The sequence below is a fragment of the Capricornis sumatraensis genome, chromosome 1 (genome assembly GCF_032405125.1).
Source record: "Capricornis sumatraensis isolate serow.1 chromosome 1, serow.2, whole genome shotgun sequence".
NCBI classification, from domain to species: Eukaryota; Metazoa; Chordata; class Mammalia; order Artiodactyla; family Bovidae; genus Capricornis; species Capricornis sumatraensis.
Window position 1 is genome coordinate 172704825 of NC_091069.1, and position 18657 is coordinate 172723481.

At 36.5% G+C, this 18657-nt stretch overlaps 1 protein-coding gene across 1 annotated transcript in view; it reads left to right on the plus strand.

Annotated features, from left to right (window-relative positions):
- Positions 1 to 18657, plus strand: part of EAF2 (ELL associated factor 2) — a 52527-nt gene that overhangs the window by 13730 nt on the left and 20140 nt on the right. The window contains exons 3-5 of the mRNA XM_068986420.1: positions 6073 to 6209; positions 8247 to 8392; positions 17757 to 18014. Coding sequence (XP_068842521.1) covers positions 6073 to 6209; positions 8247 to 8392; positions 17757 to 18014 — 541 coding nt within the window. The remainder of the gene's footprint in view (positions 1 to 6072; positions 6210 to 8246; positions 8393 to 17756; positions 18015 to 18657) is intronic.

Here is an 18657-nt window from a genome sequence, read left to right on the forward strand (position 1 = left end):
AACAAAAAAGTCTGTTACATTTGAAGAACTACATATAGGCCACTATGGCTAGGTAAGAAAGGGTGCCTATAAGTACATAGTGGGAGATGGAAAGATATTTAGGAATCAGATAAAGAAGGGCCTATTGTGTAATGCGAAAGAATTTGAATTTTATCCTGTACTGTGACTCTCACATAGCTGGATTGGAAAAGAATTGTTTGAATTACTGTTTGCTAAGAGCAGCGTTTTTGTTTTTTTTTTTTTCTCCAAGGCATACAGTCTGTAAACAATTGTGAATAAGACTAGAAATATATTCTCAAATTTTGTGGTATTTTCCTCCTTCATTGGGCTTCCCTGATAGCTCAGTTGGTAAAGAATCTGCCTGCAATGCAGGAGACCCCAGTTCAATTCCTTGGTTGGGAAGATCCCCTGGAGAAGGGAAAGGCTACCCATTCCTGTATTCTGGCCTGGAAAATTCCATGGACTGTATAATCTATGAGGTCACAAAGAGCTAGACACGAATCCCTTTCACTTTTACTTTCCTCCTTCATTAAAGAACTTTAACTAGGTAGGAGCTTTACATTTCTTCACTTTTCTTAATTTTGTGGGTGTTTGTAGAAATGCTTTATTAGTTTGAGGCATTTAGATTCTCCTATTTTCTTTATCAACTTATTTTCATCACCTTGGTGAAAATGCCTAGAAGCTTGGAGGCATTCCATAAAATAGAACTTTTATTATTCTTTTAAGAATACCTTAAGATTCTGGTAGTTCTTTGATAGGGTAAATTTTCTCATTTTCATTTCTCTAGGTTTTCTTTGATAGTATCAAATAGAAGAAATGAATAAAAATGAACACTGTTAAGGGAGTCAGCATTGGGCATTTACAAGTCTCTCATTTTTACAAAAAGCTCTATGTTTGACTGCTATAAAATTTCAAAATGTTGAATTTTGAAAGGAAAAGAGATACTTGACTGCTAATGATTTGTCACTGGTGCTGTCTAAGTCTGGGATACGTTTAGTGTTATCTTGTGAGGTACTTTTGTGGGCTTCAGTGAAATAGCCCACAGGAAACTTCCAGCTACACATCATATTATGCAATGGATGTATGTCTAATGGTTGCTCAACAACTCTAGCTCTCAAACCCTGGACATGTGAGAGTTCCATATGTCTGATGGCTACATGCCTTTGACTCTGTTGGTCAAAGTCCCTTCCAAGATGAATATAGTCTGATTCTTTGCTTTAAGTTTACATAGCTCACTTGGGAAAGCAGCCCACCACATTCTTGGGACTTCAGCTTATTTTAGGACTAGAGCCCTATTTTAATGTCCTATTACAATTATACTTTGAAATGAAGTATATCTTTTATCATTGTATAATAAACCTTTTTACCTTGTTTTTGTGATTTTAAGCTTAAATACCACCTTCTTTAATATTTATTTTGCCACCTTTGCTTTCTTTTTATTTGCATGTTCATGGAATCTTACTGTCTTTTATTTACTTACATTTTTAAGTATACCTTTTATTAGTGGAATATTCTGTGTTTCAGTTTTAAACCTAATTTGCACTTTCTATTTTTATTAGGATAATTCTATCCACATTAAGTTCAAAGCTGATATACTTGATTAAGGTTTATTATACAATGATAAAAGATATACTTCATTTCAAAGTATAATTGTAATAGGACATTAAAATAGGGCTCTAGTCCTAAAATAAGCTGAAGTCCCAAGGATGTGGTGGGCTGCTTTCCCAAGTGAGCTATGTAAACTTAAAGCAAAGAATCAGACTATATTCATCTTGGAAGGGACTTTGACCAACAGAGTCAAAGGCATGTAGCCATCAGACATATGGATATGTATATATATTCAGTTCAATTCAGTTCAGTCGCTTAGTCATGTCTGACTCTTTGCAACCCCATGAATTGCAGCATGCCAGGCCTCCCTGTCCATCACCAACTCCCGGAATTCACTCAAATTCACGTCCATCGAGTCTGTGATGCCATCCAGCCATCTCATCCTCTATCGTCCCCTCTCCTCCTGCCCCCAATCCCTCCCAGCATCAGTCTTTTCCAATGAGTCAACTCTTTGCATGAGGTGGCCAAAGTACTGGAGCTTCAGCTTTAGCATCATTCCTTCCAAAGAAATCCCAGGACTGATCTCCTTCAGAATGGACTGGTTGGATCTCCTTGCAGTCCAAGACTCTCAAGAGTCTTCTCCAACACCACAGTTCAAAAGCATCAGTTCTTCGGCTCTCAGCTTTCTTCACAGTCCAACTCTCACATCCAGACATGACTACTGGAAAAACCATTGCCTTGAGTAGATGGACCTTTGTTGGCAAAGTAATGTCTCTGCTTTTGAATATGCTATCTAGGTTGGTCATAACTTTCCTTCCAAGGAGTAAATGTCTTTTAATTTCATGGCTGCAATCACCATCTGTAGTGATTTTGGAGCCCAAAAAAATAGTCTGACACTGTTTGCACTGTTTCCCCATCTATTTCCCATGAAGTGATGGGACCAGGTACCATGATCTTAGTTTTCTGAATGTTGAGCCTTAAGCCAACTTTTAATTTGTTTTCTCTTTTTGTTAATAGTTTTATGAAGCAGCTCATCTTTTTTCTTTTTTTCTTTGTTTTCCCTCATGTTACTTTGGGAGTACTATTGTGCTCTTCCACTCCATTACTGATTCCTTTCCTTTCCTGTTATTCACAATCCAACGTGCTCAGATTTGCCTGTCAGCAGATGGAAAACAAAACTAGAAGGAAAGAAGGAAGGAGGATAGCAGTAATCTAGGTGAGCTGATAAGTGCATTCTGAAGTCGGGTTATAGCAGGAAATATGAGGTGGTAGGATGTGTTCAGCAGTGATTCAGAAGCAAAGAGAGTTCATATGCTTAGGAGTTTCCTGGCACCTTAGTAGTTTAATACCCCTTTCTTGGGACCTGAAGTAAGTTCAGAAATTGAAGTTTAAAATAAGAGTGGTGCTCAGTTTAGTGAGTAAAAAAGTTTAATTAAAAAACTTGTTTGTAGTCTTCCTAGTGATCTGATGGTTGAGAATCTACCTTGCAATGCAGGGGACATGGGTTTGATCCCTGGTTGGGGATCTAGGATCCCAGATGTTACTGGGTAACTGAACCTGCATGCCACAACTAAGGCCCAACACAGCCAAATAAATAAATAAATATTTTTTTAAAAATTGTTCAGAGTATAGAAGGCAGGCATAGGGATTGTGAACAACCTGTTTAACTTTTATTTATAATAAAAAATGTTCATATTATTCATATGAGCATTCATTGAGTATCTGTTCAGATCTTGTTACTGTAAATAATTGGAGCAATAAAAAAAAATTCTAATCAGTCTTCCTTCTTCAGAAACTCAGAGTAACAATAAAGTATTGTATTTTAAAATGTTTTCTAAGTAAGAATACAAGTATTTTTAAGGAGGATATATTACGTGAAATTCTTAAATGTAACATGGAGCCCTTGGGTTGCTATTTGGGGGTATCTTACTAACTTATTTTCAGTGAAGACATCTAAAAAATATATTTACCAGCCAAGCAAGTATATTTGTTAAGATCATGCTTCTGGCTCTGTACCTTACCGGGGCTTCTCCTGAGTGATCCACATCTCACTCTTTCTTATAGGCCACTCCAGATGTGTCCTCTTCTATGCTGTGGATGCTTAACTTCCTATAGATCATTTTGTCTTAGAAAAATTTCTTTCTTTCTTTTGACTTCATCATGTTCTCTCCCAACCTTTCAGATGTCTCTAATCTAGCCCTTTTGTTTGGCAGCCTCAATTACAAAATTTATCTCATACTCCTCCTTGTGGTCATGTGTACAATCTCTAATAATTGTTAACTTTTAAAATATGATATGCCTTTTTAACCTTTCTGGTGGCTCAGATGGTAAAGAGTCTGCCTTCATGCAGGAGACCTGGGTTTGATTCCTAGGTCAGAAAGGTCCCCTGGAGAAGGGAATGGCTACCCACACCAGTATTCTTCCCTGAAGAATCCCATTGACAGAGGGGCCTGGCGGGCTACAGTCCATGGGGTCCCAAAGAGTCTGACAGGACTGAGCAGCACTTCACTTTAGTCTTTTATGGGGGCTTTCCAGGTGGCTCTGGTGGTAAAGAATCCACCTACAATGCAGCTAGTGGTAAAGAATCTGCCTACAGTGCAGGAGTTCAATCCCTGGGTGGAGAAGATCCCCTGGAGTAGAAAATGGCAACCTGCTCCAGTATTCTTGCCTGGAAAATTCCATAGACAGAGGAGCCTGGTGGGCTACAGTCCATGGGGCTGCAGAGTTTTAGAAATCACCTTGTTCTAACTTGATCTAATATTACTATCGTGTTTGACAAAATTATTATAATTAGTGCTGTAAAAATTAAATGTACTTCTATAAAGTTCAAAACCAAGCAATTATAACAATATATTGTTTAGGGATACATATATGTGGGATAAAATAAGAGAATGGGAAACAAAATTCCTGCAGGGTTGAGGAAAATGGGAACAAAGGATAGAAGAGGAGCATGTCGGTAAATGTGGGTTATTAGGAGTGAGCCAGGGTTCTTTAACCTTTTATTATGGAAAATAGAATAGTATAATGAACTCCTATGTACTTATTGAGTTTCAAGAATTATCACCATTTTGCTGTTTTTAATATAGTCTCCTACCACTTCTTTTTCCTGTCATATTTTAAAAGCAATCCCAGATATTCACAAATGCTTATATATACATCCTTAACTGATAAGGATATTTTTACTTTCACTTAAGGACCATGCTAACCATCACTTACCATAAAATTAATTATAAGACCTGGTCCATATTTATGTTTTCATGATGTTTTCAAAAATGTCTTTTTTCAACTTTTCTCCCTAGGAATCCATGTAAAATCCTTATATAGCATATTTATGTATTCATTTATTTTTTATTGAGGTATCATTAATTTATAAGGTTGTGTTCAAGTATATATCAAAGTGATTCAATTATACATATCTATCTATATTTTCAGATTATTTTCCATTATAAGTTATTATAAGATATTGAGCATATTTCCCTTTGCTATAGAGTAGGTCCTTATTGTTTACCTATTTTATATTCCTATATTGCATTCTGATATTATGTTTCTTATGTCTCTTTTATTCTGTAAAATTCCCTGACCTCTATTATGACATCAGTTTGCTGGAGAAACCAGATTAATTGTCCTAGAGGATATACCCACATTCTGGATTTCAAATAACTTCTGTCTGGTATTATGTAACTTGTTTCTCTCTCCTCATGTTTCCTATAAGCTGGTAGTTATTTTTAAAGGCTTGATGAGAGTTAGATTCTTTGTAAGGTTTGTTTTTTTTTTCAGGCAAGAATGCTTTGTAGATGGTGCCTTGTACTTTCTTTTATATTACATCGAGGCATATAATGTCTGCTTGGCCCACTTTTAATCAGTTGGTTTAATGTAACGTGTTTCTTGATACATTCATTTTACTTAATCTGCATAGGGGAGCACCCCTTTAATAAGATTTAAGATTTGACAAATTAAAGAAGGAAGAAGAGGAGGGGTAAGAAATATAATTCAGAACTTTTGTCCCCTTATTGTAAAGTATATTAGCTGTATTAGAATTGAATACCAATTGCCTGTTGTAGACCAAATCTACAAAGATTTATGAAACAAATCTTTACTGGCTTAACGCAACTACATCCTCTAGTCTCTTTCCTAATGACAGCAATTTTGAGATCTCAGTCTCTCTTCATCTGTGTTTTTTTACTATAGTCCTTATTGCCAGAGTAGTAAATTTAGGTAGTTAACTTAGGTGACTTGAAGTACAAAATAGATTGAGAAACACAGAAGATCTCAAGTGAAAGTCGCTCAGTCGTGTCTGACTCTGCAACCCCATGGACTATAGAGTCCATGGAATTCTCCAGGCCAGAATACTGAAGTGGGGCTGTTCCCTTTTCCAGGGGATCTTCCCAACCTAGGGATCAAACCTAGGTCTTCTGCATTGCAGGCGGATTCTTTACCAGCTTACGTACCAGAGAAGTGAAGATCTCAGTCTCTTTCAACTGAATTTCCATAAAAATTTTTAATAATAATGAACTTTTTAAACAGGGTTCAACTGCACCAGTAACTGTTTTCAAAGGTTCAAAGAAACCTTACTTAAAAGAATGCATTTTGATTATTAACCATGATACTGGGGAATGTCGTCTAGAAAAACTCAGCAGCAACATCACTGTAAAAAAAACAAGGTATGTGGTTAATGAAATAAATATTTTATCAACATATAAATTGCTAAGAAAATGTCAATGAAAAAAGTTATTGGATTAAGTCACATTATTATATAAGGATTTTTCTATGTGGTGCAAGATGTTTTGATTTTTTTGCAAGTTTAAATTTGATGAAGATCCTTTAGCCAGAAGCTTTTACCATTTCTCCCTATGATATATAAAAGCTTCTTTTGTTTCTAAATGTTTTCTTATATGTAGTTATATCTTTATTCTGTTGTAGATATGTTTGTAGAACTGGACTGAAAGGAGTCATTATGCACTTTCCAAATAATATCATTATTGTTGGTAAAATTTTATCAAGCACCTAGAAAACGTGAAGCAAGAAAAGGGAGAATTTCCAATACAAATAGTACCTCAAAACTTCTACATTTTAATTGGGTTAACATATAATTGCACTAAAAAAGTCAGTAAGAGAGTATAGCCATCTCAGATTTTGGGGAAGGGGGATAGGCAGTAGAATAATTAACATGTAGCATTAAGGGCTGTGCTCTAAAAGCCATAAAAATATTAATAGTATAGACAAAACTTGTTCTAGGAATTAAAAGAAGGGAGAAGTTATGGTTCACCAGAGCATTAAGGGAGCTCTTATTGATGTACCTTAAAAGGAAGATAAGATTTAGAACTGTTTTGCCCAAACATATTTGGTGATAAGAATTACCTTTGTGTGTTTGTTAAACATATGAGTTCCCAAACTCAACTGATCAGGGAAGGAGCCTAGGAAGCTTTCTTTTTTTTAAAATTATCCTCTCCTCTCAGATGATTTTTATTGATAGAAAAGTTTAGAAGATACTGATTTAATTATCAGAGAGAACATGAGGACATAAACAAGGTAGGAATTTATCTGACTTATTTGGAACCTATGAGTAAGACTTGCTTGAATAGAGCAGAAATTTGTTTCTTTGCTTGTGTACCAATATTAGAAATGGGGAATGAGGCTGGAAGAAGCTAGAGTTAGGTGAGCTAATGCTTTCAATATTAACCATGAAATTAGTACAGTGTCTTATTGGCGGTGGTTATATACTGCATTAAAGTTTTTTAACCAGGGATCGACATGCTTACATTCTTGTTTTGAAATGTAAATATCCCAAGCAAATCAATTTAAATGAAACCATGTGGGAAACAGAAAAATGCATAAACCATGATTCTTGAGAGTAGGAATGAAGATTAAAGCGAAGTTCCAAATACTCTGTGAAGGAAGAACTAGCAGGATTTGGTGACTGGAAATGGGAACAGCAAAGTCAAGCATAACTGTGTTATTTATACATACTCTTTTCTTAAAAGTATTGAAAGGAGAGTATACGAATCTTCTTTAGTAACATGTCTTAATGTTTTAGGAGAAGGCAATGACACCCCACTCTAGTACTCTTGCCTGGAAAATCCCATGGATGGAGGAGCCTAGAAGGCTGCAGTCCATGGGGTCACTGAGGGTCAGACATGACTGAGCAGCTTCACTTTCACTTTTCACTTTTCTGCATTGGAGAAGGAAATGGCAACCCACTCCAGTGTTCTTGCCTGGAGAATCCCAGGGACGGAGGAAGGAGCCTGGTGGGCTGCTGTCTATGGGGTCGCACAGAGTCGGACACAACTGAAGCGACTGAGCAGCTTAATGTTTTAAATGAAAAATGTGGGAGTGATTTAATTTTAACAGGATGAAAGTTTCCGAATTTAGGGAATATATTGTACCTCTTGTATACTTATGTATAATTTCATTTTATTTCAGTCATTTGTGTATGTCTTATCTCTTCAACTTAGAGCAGTGGTTTTGTTTTTATTCACATTTGTATCCTTCAATGAGCCTGTGTGTATGCCATGTATATAGCAGGGCTCAATAAACATTTGTTATATAATGAATTAATTAATGCTTTAATCTTTGAATGTCATTTTAAAGATCTCTAGAATAAAGAACAAGTTGTCAGTTTTAGCAGCTTTGTAAGTTGAAATTGTTGTTATATTGCAATCATCATACTGGTTTTGACCTTTTGCTATTCTTAATGGCAGGTTTGAAGGAAGCAGTAAAATTCAGTATCGAATAGAACAGCAGCAGCAACAAATGCGAAATTCAGCTAGGACTCCCAATCTTTTAAAACATTCTCCATCCGAAGACAAGATGTCCCCAGCATCTCCAATGGATGATATTGAAAGAGGTAAAGTCTATGCGTATGTAATGTCCCTTTACAAGAAATTATTAATAAATGTTAAGTGAAATCTTTCATTTTAATTGACAAGCAAACTAACCATAAAATTCTAAAAGCATGTTTTTAATTATGGGTTTTTCTAGGGGAAGAACATAGTTTAGTAATTTTATGTACATGAGCCTATATATAACAGAATTTACATTTTTTATTATTCAGAGGAACAAGTATTTATTATTTATTATTCAGAGTAACAAGTTTAAATACGTGTAATTGGCGTTTTCTTCTCTTTGACAGTTATGATGATTCAAATTCAGGTCTTCACAGCATCTTCCTGTTGAAGTTTTTTATGTATAGCCAGACTATAGATGTCTAAGATGTCGCCAAACCAATAGTGAAGTGAGGAGATGTAGGAAGCCAAAGCAGCAGGCAAGTTCTTCTGAATTGCTGCTCACTTTTCAGCAGGAAGGTGTTTCTAGGAAAGCACAGTCCCTTTGAAAGTAAGGAAACTTATATATCTATTTCTTTTCTAGCTGCAGTTTGGGTGTCTGTGTTATTGTAATTAAATGTGGTAGGAGCAAGCTCCTGATCACCGAAGTTTATTTGCTTCTACACTTTGCCTTCATAACTTATATATCACGTTCTGTTTCCTCTTGCCCCCTTCTAAGCCCAGTATAGTATTAGATCCCTAATATATTAGTGTTCACTTTACAAACAATAAGAAAATATAATCTCAGAACTCTTGTTGCCATAATGGTTAGAGTACACGTAGCCTTTCCAGGTGGCCTAGGTTTCCTCACAACCTAGTGGCTAGGTTCTAAGAATAAGTGTCGAGAGACAGGGAGTGAAAGGAGAAAGGACAGCGTGGAGGTGAAATCTTTATCTTTTTAATTACACAGGCTCAGAAGCCATGTAGTATCACTTGTGCATGTGTTTATACATTTTTTAACAGCTCTATTGAGGTATATCTGATACAAAATCTTCAGGTATTTAAACTACAGTCTGTTAGGTTTTGATATTTGTACATCCTGAAGTTACAACCACAACCACGATAATGAACTTATTTATCACTCTAAAAAGTTTCTGCCTGGTCATTTGTAATACCGCTCTGCCAGTCCTCCCCACCCCATCCATTCCTAGGTAAGTACTGATATGCTTTATGTCACTATCATTAGTTTGTTTAATTTAGACATTTATATCAGTGGAATCATATAGAATGTCCTCTTTTTTTATGTCTAGATTTTTGAACTAAGCATAATTATTTTGATAATCATCCATTATTGAAGCATGTATAAATAGTTCAATCCTTTTTTACTGCTGAGTAAAAGGATCTTCTTTATGGACAGACAGCAATTGCTTATCTGCTCAACTTGAAGATGGACATTTGAGTTGTTTCCAGTTTTTGGTTTTTACAAATAAAACTCTTTATGAACATCACATATTAATCTTTGAAAAGACAAATGTTTTATCTTGACTAAGTATGTGGAAGTGAAATATGCACTGGAAGTAATGAATAGATTCAAGGGATTCAATCTAGTTAACTATGCCTGAAGAACTATGGACAGAGGTCTGTAATGTCGTACAGGAGGCAGCAAACAAAACCATTCTAAAGAAAAAGAAAAGCAAGAAGGCAAAGTGGTTATCTGAGGATATCTTTACAAATAGCTGAAGAAAGAAGAGAAGCAAAAAGCAAGGGAGAAAGGAAAAGGTACATCCAACTAAACACAGAGTTCCAAAGAATAGCACGGAGAGACAAGAAGGCCTTATGGGCACAATAAGGACAGAAATGGTAGAAAGCTACTAGACACTGAAGAGATCAAGAAGAGATGGAAAGAATACATGAGGAACTGTACAAAAGATATCTTAAAGAACCGGATTACTATGATGGTGTGGTCAATCACCCAGAGCCAGACATTCTAGAGTGCAAAGTCAAGTGAACCTTAGGAAGCATTACTGTTAATAAAGCTAGTGGGTGTGATGGAATTCCAGTAGAGCTATTTAAAACCCTAAAGGATGATGCCATCAGGGTGTTGCATCCAATATGTCAGTAAATCTGGAAGACCACACAGTGGCCACAGGACTGGAAAAGGTCAGTCCTCATTCCAATTCCCAAGAAGGGTAGTACTAAAGAATGTGCTAACCAGTGGATAGTTGCACTCATCTCCCATGCTAGTAAAGTCATGCTTAAAGTCTTGCATGCTATGCTTCAGAATTACATGAACCAAGAACTTCCAGATGTCCAAGTTGGGTTTAGAAATGGCAGAGGAACCAGAGATCAAATTGCCAACATTTGCTGGGTCATAGAGAAAGCAAGGGCATTCCAGAAAAACATCTATCTCTGTTTCATGGACTACGCTAAAGCCTTTGACTGTGTGGATCATTATAAACTATGGAAAGCTCTTAAAGAGATGGGAAATACCAGACAATCTTACCTGTCTCCTAAGAAACCTGTATGTGGGTCAAGAAGCAACAGTTAGAACCCTGTATGAAACAACTGGGCTTCCCTGGTGGCTCAGATGGTAAAGCATCTGTCTACAATGTGGGAGACCTGGGTTCAGTCCCTGGGTTGGGAAGATCCCCTGGAGAAGGAAATGGCAATCCACTCCAGTACTATTGCCTGGGAAATCCCATGGACAGAGGAGCCTGGTAGGCTACAGTCCATGGGGTCACAAATAGTTGGACATGATTGAGCAACTTCATATGGAGCAACTGATTGGTTAAAGATTGAGAAGGGAGTACAACAGGGCTGTCTGCTGTCACCTGTTTGTTTAACCTATACACTGAGCACAACATCTGGGCTGGATGAGTTACAAGCTGGAATCAAGATAGGTGGGAGAAACATCAACAACTTCAGATATGCAGATGATACCACTCTAATGGCAGAAAGCAAAGAGGAACTAAAGAGCCTCTTGATGAGGGTGAAGAAGCAGAGTGACAGAGCCGGCTTAAAACTAAATATTAAAAAAAAGATCATGGCATCTGGCCCCATTACTTCATGGCAAATAGAAGTGAAAAAGGTGGACGTATCGCAACAGATTTCCTCTTGGGCTCTAAAATCACTGCGGATGGTGACTGCAGCCATTAAATTAGAGGACAGTTTCTTCTTGGCTGGAAGGCTATGACAAACCTAGACAGTATGTTGAAAAGCAGAGACATTACTCTGCCAACAAAAGTCTGTATAGTCAAGGCTATGATCTTCCTGGTAGTCATGTACAGTTGTGAGATTTGGACTGTAAAGAAGGCCAAAGAATTGATGCCTTCGAACTATGGTGCTATAGAAGACTCCTAAGAGCTCCTTGGATTGCAAGGATATCAAAGCAGTCAATCTTGAGGGAAATCAGACCTGAATACTCATTGGAAGGACTGATTCTGAAGCTGAAACTCCAGTATTTTGGTCATCTGATATGAACAGCTGACTCATTGGAGAAGTCCCTGATACTGGGAAAAATTGAGGGGAAGGAGAAGAGGGCTTCATAGGATGACGTGGCTGGTAAGCATCACCAATGCAATGGACGTGAACTTGGGCAAACTTCAGGAGATGGTGAGGAACAGTGAGACCTGGCATGTTGCAGTTCATCGGGTTGCAAAGAGTCAGACACGACTGGGCGACTGAACAATAGCAACAACAACAAGTGAAATAGCTGGATCATATGGTAGGTGTATATTTAACTCTTTAAGCAACTACCAAATTGTTTTCCAAAGTGGTTGTATGATTTTACATTTTTCTAATCTATATCAATGCTTGAATTCATTTTAATAAGATGTGTAGTGGTATCTCATTGGGTCTCTTTTAAAAATTTATTTGATTGAAATATAGTTGATTTACAGTGTTGTGTTAGTTTCTGGTGTACAGCAAAGCAATTCAGTTACACATATATATATGATATATAATAGTTTGCATTTGGTAATCCCAAACTCCCAATCCATCCCTCTCCCACACTCTACCTTGGCAACAAGTCTGTTCTCTATGAGTCTGTATCTGTTTTATAGGTAAGCTCATTTGTATCATATTTTATATTCCATGTGTAATGATATAATATGGTATTTGTCTTTTTCTTTCTAACTTAATTCACTAGGTCCATCCATATAGCTGCAAATGGCATTATTTCATTATTTTTTTAATAGATAAGTAATATTCCATTATATATATACATATCTATATATAGATGTATAATATACATATAGATATATACATATCATTATCTACATAATATATAATGTATGTACATGTATATAATATATATATAATATATATTTAGATAATATGCATGATGTATACATATAATATATAGATATATTATTGAGCCTAGTGGGTCAGTGGTAAAGAGTCCACCTGTCAATGTAGAGACGTGGGTTTGATCCCTGGATTGGGAAGATTCCCTGGAGAAGGAAATGGCAAACAATTCAGTGCAATCCCAATACAAATTTCAACAAGCTTTGTAAGAAATTGAGAAGCTAATTCTAAAATTCTTGTGCAAAATGGAAGAGTCCTAGAATACCCAAAACAACTTTGGAAGAGAAGAACAAAGATGTAAGACTAAAAGTTTCTGATTCCAAAATTATTATAAAGCTAACAAGACAATGCAGATGACACCACCCTTATGGTAGAAAGTGAAGAGGAACTAAAAAGCCTTTTGATGAAAGTGAAAGTGGAGAGTGAAAAAGTTGACCTAACACTCAACTTTCAGAAAACGAAGATCATGGCATCCAGTCCCATCACTTCATGGGAAATAGATGGGGAAACAGTGGAAACAGTATCAGACTTTATTTTTCTGGGCTTCAAAATCACTGCAGATGGTGACTGCAGCCATGAAATTAAAAGACGCTTACTCCTTGGAAGAAAAGTTATGACCAACCTAGATAGCATATTGAAAAGCAGAGACATTACTTTGCCAGCAGAGGTCCGTCTAGTCGAGGCTATGGTTTTTCCAGTAGTCATGTATGGATGTGAGAGTTGGACTGTGAAGAAAGCTGAGCACCAAAGAATTGATGGTTTTGAACTGTGGTGTTGGAGAAGATTCTTGAGAGTCCCTTGGACTGCAAGGAGATCCAACCAGTCCATTCTAAAGATCAGCCCTGGGTGTTCACTGGAAGGAATGATGCTGAAACTCCAGTACTTTGGCCACCTCATGCGAAGAGTTGACTCATTGGAAAAGACTCTGATGCTGGAAGGGATTGAGGGCAGGAGGAGAAGGGGATGACAGAATGAGATGGCGGGATGACAGAATGAGATGGCTGGATGACATCCCTGACTCGATGGACATGAGTCTGAGTGAACTCCGGGAGTTGGTGATGGACAGGGAGCCCTGGCGTGCTGTGATTCATGGGCTCGCAAAGAGTCAGACACGACTGAGTGACTGAACTGAACTGAACTGAACAAGACAATATGGTGTTGGCATAAATATAAACAAATAGATCTATGTGTTAGAATAAAAGTTCAGAAATAGACCCATGTGTATATGGACAGTTTTTTTTTCCTCACAGTGTCTCTCTCCATTTATTTATATATTTAATTTCTCTTACAAATGTTTTATGGTTTTCAGCATACAGGTCCTTCAAATATTTTGTTAAAATTATCTATGTTGTTGTTGTGCAGTCACTCAGTCATATCTGACTGTGACCCCATGGACTACAGCACTCCAGGCTTCCCTGTCTTTCACCATCTCCTGGAGCTTGCACAAACTCACGTCCATTGAGTTGGCAATGCCATCCAACCATCTCATCCTCTGTCATCCCCTTCTCCTGCTTTCAATCTTTCCCAGCATCAGGGTCTTTTCTAATGAGTTGGCTCTTCACATTAGGTGGCCAAAGTACTGGAGTTTCAGCTTTAGCACCAGTCTTTCCAGTGAATATTCAGGATTGATTTCCTTTAGGATGGACTAGTTGGATCTCCTTGCAGTCCAAGAGACTTTCAAGAGTCTTCTCCAACACCATGGTTCAAAAGCATCAATTCTTCAACACTCAGCCTTCTTTATGGTCCAACACTCACATCCATTCATGACTCCTGGAAAAATCATACCTTTGACTAGATGGACCCTTGTTGGCAAAGTGATGTCTCTGCTTTTTAATATGCTGTCTAGGTTTTTCATAGCTTTTCTTCCAAGGAGCAACTGTCTTTTAATTTCATGGCTGCAGTCACCATCTGCAATGATTTTGGAGCCCCCAAAATAAAGTCTCTCTCACTATTTCCATTGTTTCCCCCTCTATTTGCTGTGAAGAGATGGGACCAGATGCCATGATCTTAGTTTTTTTAATGTTGAGTTTTAAGCCAGCTTTTTCACTCTTCTGTTTCACTTTCATCAAGAGGCTCTTTAGTGCCTCTTCGCTTTCTGCCATGAGGGTGGTGTCATCTGCATATTTGAGGTTATTTATATTTCTCCTTGCAGTCTTGATGCCAGCTGCTTCTTCATCCAGCCCGGCATTTTGCATGATGTACTCTGCATATAAGTTAAATAAGCAGGGTGACAATATACAGCCTTGACATACTCCTTTCCCAATTTGGAACCAGTCTGTTGTTCTACTTCCAGTTCTAACTGTCGCTTCTTGACCTGCAAACAGGTTTCTTAGATGGCAGGTAAAGTGGCCTGGTATTCTCACCTCTTGAAGAATCTTCCTCAGTTTGTCATGATCCACACATTCAAAGGCTTTAGCGTAGTCAGTAAAACAAAAGTAGACATTTTTCTGGAATTCTGTTGCTTTTTCTATGATCCAACAAATGTTGGAAGTTTGGTCTCTGGTTCCTCTGCCTCTTCTAAATCCAGCCTGAATATCTGGAAGTTCTTGGTTCATGTACTGTTGAAGCCTAGCTTGGAGAATTTTGAGCATTACTTTGCTAGCATGTGAAATGAGGGCAATTCTGTGTTAGTTTAAACATTCTTTGGCATGCCTTTCTTTGGGATTGGAATGAAACTGATTTTTGTATATGGTCTTTGTTATATTTAACCTTGCTAAACTCATTCTTGAGGCTTTTTGAAGGTACCTTATGATTTTCTACATTTACAGTCATGTTATTGTGAATAATGACAATTTTACCTCTCCCTTTCCAATCTGTTGGTTCTTGTTTCTTTTTCATAACTTATTGTACCAAGGAGGACCTTCAATTCAGCATTGACTAGAGGTGGTCAAAGTGGAAAACCTCTTGTTTCTGATGCTAGAAAATATTCAGTCCTTTACAGTTACATATGATTTCAGTTCTTTACAGTTATGTATGATTTTAGCAGTAAGTTCTTTCTAGACATCCTTCATCAGGTTAACTTCTATTTCTATGATGCGGAAAGTTTTTTTCCTTTTTTTGGTCAAGAACTACTGTTGAAAATTCTGCTGTTTTGAGATGGCTTTTATTTTTCAGTTTTTAACATAGTGAACTATATGGATTGATTTTTAAAAGTTTGTATTCCTTGGAAAATCCAACTTAGTCATTATATATTGTCCTTTTAATACTAGCACTTCTCAACCTCAGCAATATTGGCGTTTGGAATTGGATGGTTCTTGGTCAGGGGCTGACTTGTATATTGTAAAGTACTTAGCAGCCTCTCTAGCTTCTACCCAGTAGATGCTGGTATCACCACTTGCCCCCATTGTGACAACCAAAAATGTTTTTAAACATTGCTAGATTTCTTCCTAGGTGAGAAAATCATAGCTGGTTGAAAACCACTGGTATATATTATTAAATTTGATTTACTAAAATTTTGCTTAAAAGTTTTGTGACCAGGTTCATAAAGGATATTAGGTGTTTGGTTTGTTTTGTTTTGGTAATGTCTCTGTTGAGTTTCTGTATCAGTAATTCTGGCCGTATGGAGTGAATTGGAAAGTATTCCTTCCTTCTTAATTATACAGAAGAATTTGCATCAAGCTCGTATTATTTCTCCCTTAAATAACCAGTATAATTCACTGGTGAAGTCTTCTGCCACTGGAGATTTGTGTGCAGGGTGTGGGGAAGATTATAACTATAAACTAATTTTTAGGGCTATTCAGGCTGTTTCTTCTTGAGTGAACCTTAGTAGTTTGTGCCTTTCAAGGAATTGATCCATTTCATCTAATTTACTGTGTTTATGGGCATAAAGTAGTTTGCAATATTCCTTCCTATTCTTTTAATGCTGTAAGATCCGTAGTGCTGTCACTTCGCTGACTCCTTATGTTAGTAATTCATGTTTGGTGGTGGTGGTTTAGTCACCAAGTCATATCCGACTCTTGCGACCCTATGGACTGTTGCCTGCCAGGCTCCTCTGTCCCTGAGATTTTTCAGCCAAGAATACTGGAGGAGGTTGCCATTTCCTTCTCTAATTCATGTTTAGTATCTTTTTTTCTTGATAAACCCACCTGAGTTTTATCAACATTATTTATCTAAAGCAATCAATTTCATTTCATTTATTTTCACTCTTTTGGTTCTTTCTTGTTTTTTTGCTCTTAATTTTTTTTCCTTCTGCTTGTTTAAGTTTAATTTTGCTCTTCTTTCTCTAGCTTCTTAAGTACATCTTAGTTCATTTAGTTGAAACCTCTTTTTCCCCCAACATAATCATTTAATGTTTTAAAATTTTCTCCAAAATGTACTTTATTTTTACTCCGCAGATTTTGATAAATTGTGGTTTCATTTTCTTTCAATTAGAAGTATTTTCTAAAATCTTTTTTATTTCTTCCTTGATCCATGGGTTTTCCAGAAGAGCATTTACTTCTCAAATATTTGAAGATTATCTAGGTTCCATTTATAAATTTTAAATTTTATTTTGTTTTGGTAAAAAACACACTCTGTATAAATTCTGTCTTTTAAAATGTATTGTGGGACAAGATGACATAGACTTAATCTGTTTCTGCTTCTTCCCACAAAGTAAAACTATACACCCAGGAAACAGTGCAAAAGGAGAACTCTGAAAGATGAAAAGAGAAAGGTAATCTGGTTAGAGACCTCAGAAAGGACGAGAGGAGGAATAGCATAGGCAGGACATCTTATAACCTGCCCCTTCAGAAAATAACTCTTGGTTGGGTGATAACAAAGACCACACTCAAGCTCTAACAACAGGTGAATTGGGTGTCAAAATCTAAAATGCCGTTTTCCAAGCAGAATTTTAAAACATATATGGTGATAAGAAACTGTTAGGAGTGATTATTCCTGGAGAGTAGGATTAAAAGAATTTGAGGATGGGGTAGGAAGTGGGGTTTTACTTTTCATTTTGTACTAGTAGAGGAGCTTTTTAAATAAAATCATAAAATGCTGTGAATGTATACATTATTTATTCCTCATCAAGTTCATTAGAAACTGACACATTCAAATTTTATTATGTTATTTAATATTTATAGTTAACATTATTTATTAACTATATATTTAAATACATAGTTAACATTATTTTGACCTAACTGTTAAATTCTGTTTAATTTTCAGAACTGAAAGCAGAAGCTAGTCTAATGGACCAGATGAGTAGTTGTGATAGTTCATCAGATTCCAAAAGTTCTTCATCTTCAAGCAGTGAGGATAGTTCCAGTGATTCAGAAGATGAAGAGTACAAATCCTCTCCTGATCCAGGGAACTATATCTCAGAACATCCCACCATGTCTATCATGCCACAGTGCAGGATTCCTGAAATAGTGGCTGGTCAGAATAAACATCATGATAACAATGGCCTTCTGATGAATACTTTAAGTAAGTATACATAAGCATGAGTGATTGGAAAAGTAAGAATTCACAATGGAATCACACTGATTACAACCTAAAATTTAAATAGAATTGCTTCTTTTTTATTAATTTAACAGAAATCACCATTACCTTCTTATTAAGTTATTCATTTTCTTTTGATTCTGTGACATAATGCCTTACTGGCTTTTCCCCTTTCTTTCAAGATACTTTTCTGTCTTTTCTTTGCTGGTTTATAATCTTCTACTCAGTTATTACAGCTGAAGTTTCTCAAAGCTTAATTCTAGGTCCTTTTTTCTTTTTATTCTATACTCTTTCCTCAGATAAGTTCTATATTTCTCTTGCAATCAATACTTGTATACATATACCTTGTAAATTTGCATCTCTCACCTGCACCTCTTAGCTCTAGACACAGAAGTCCTACCTACCTACCTACCTCAGGGACTTATACTCTCTATTCAGCTAGAAATATATCTTTCTTTTCATGTAGATAATTTATTCTTTAGATTATATTCCAGGATTCACTTGATCAAGAAAGTCTTGACTCTTCTGACAAGATCAAATCCCCTTTGTTATAGATCTTCAGAGCAGTATCTTCTTTATATCAATTGTCATTTAGAAATTTATATGTTGTTTGATTTATTATCTTATA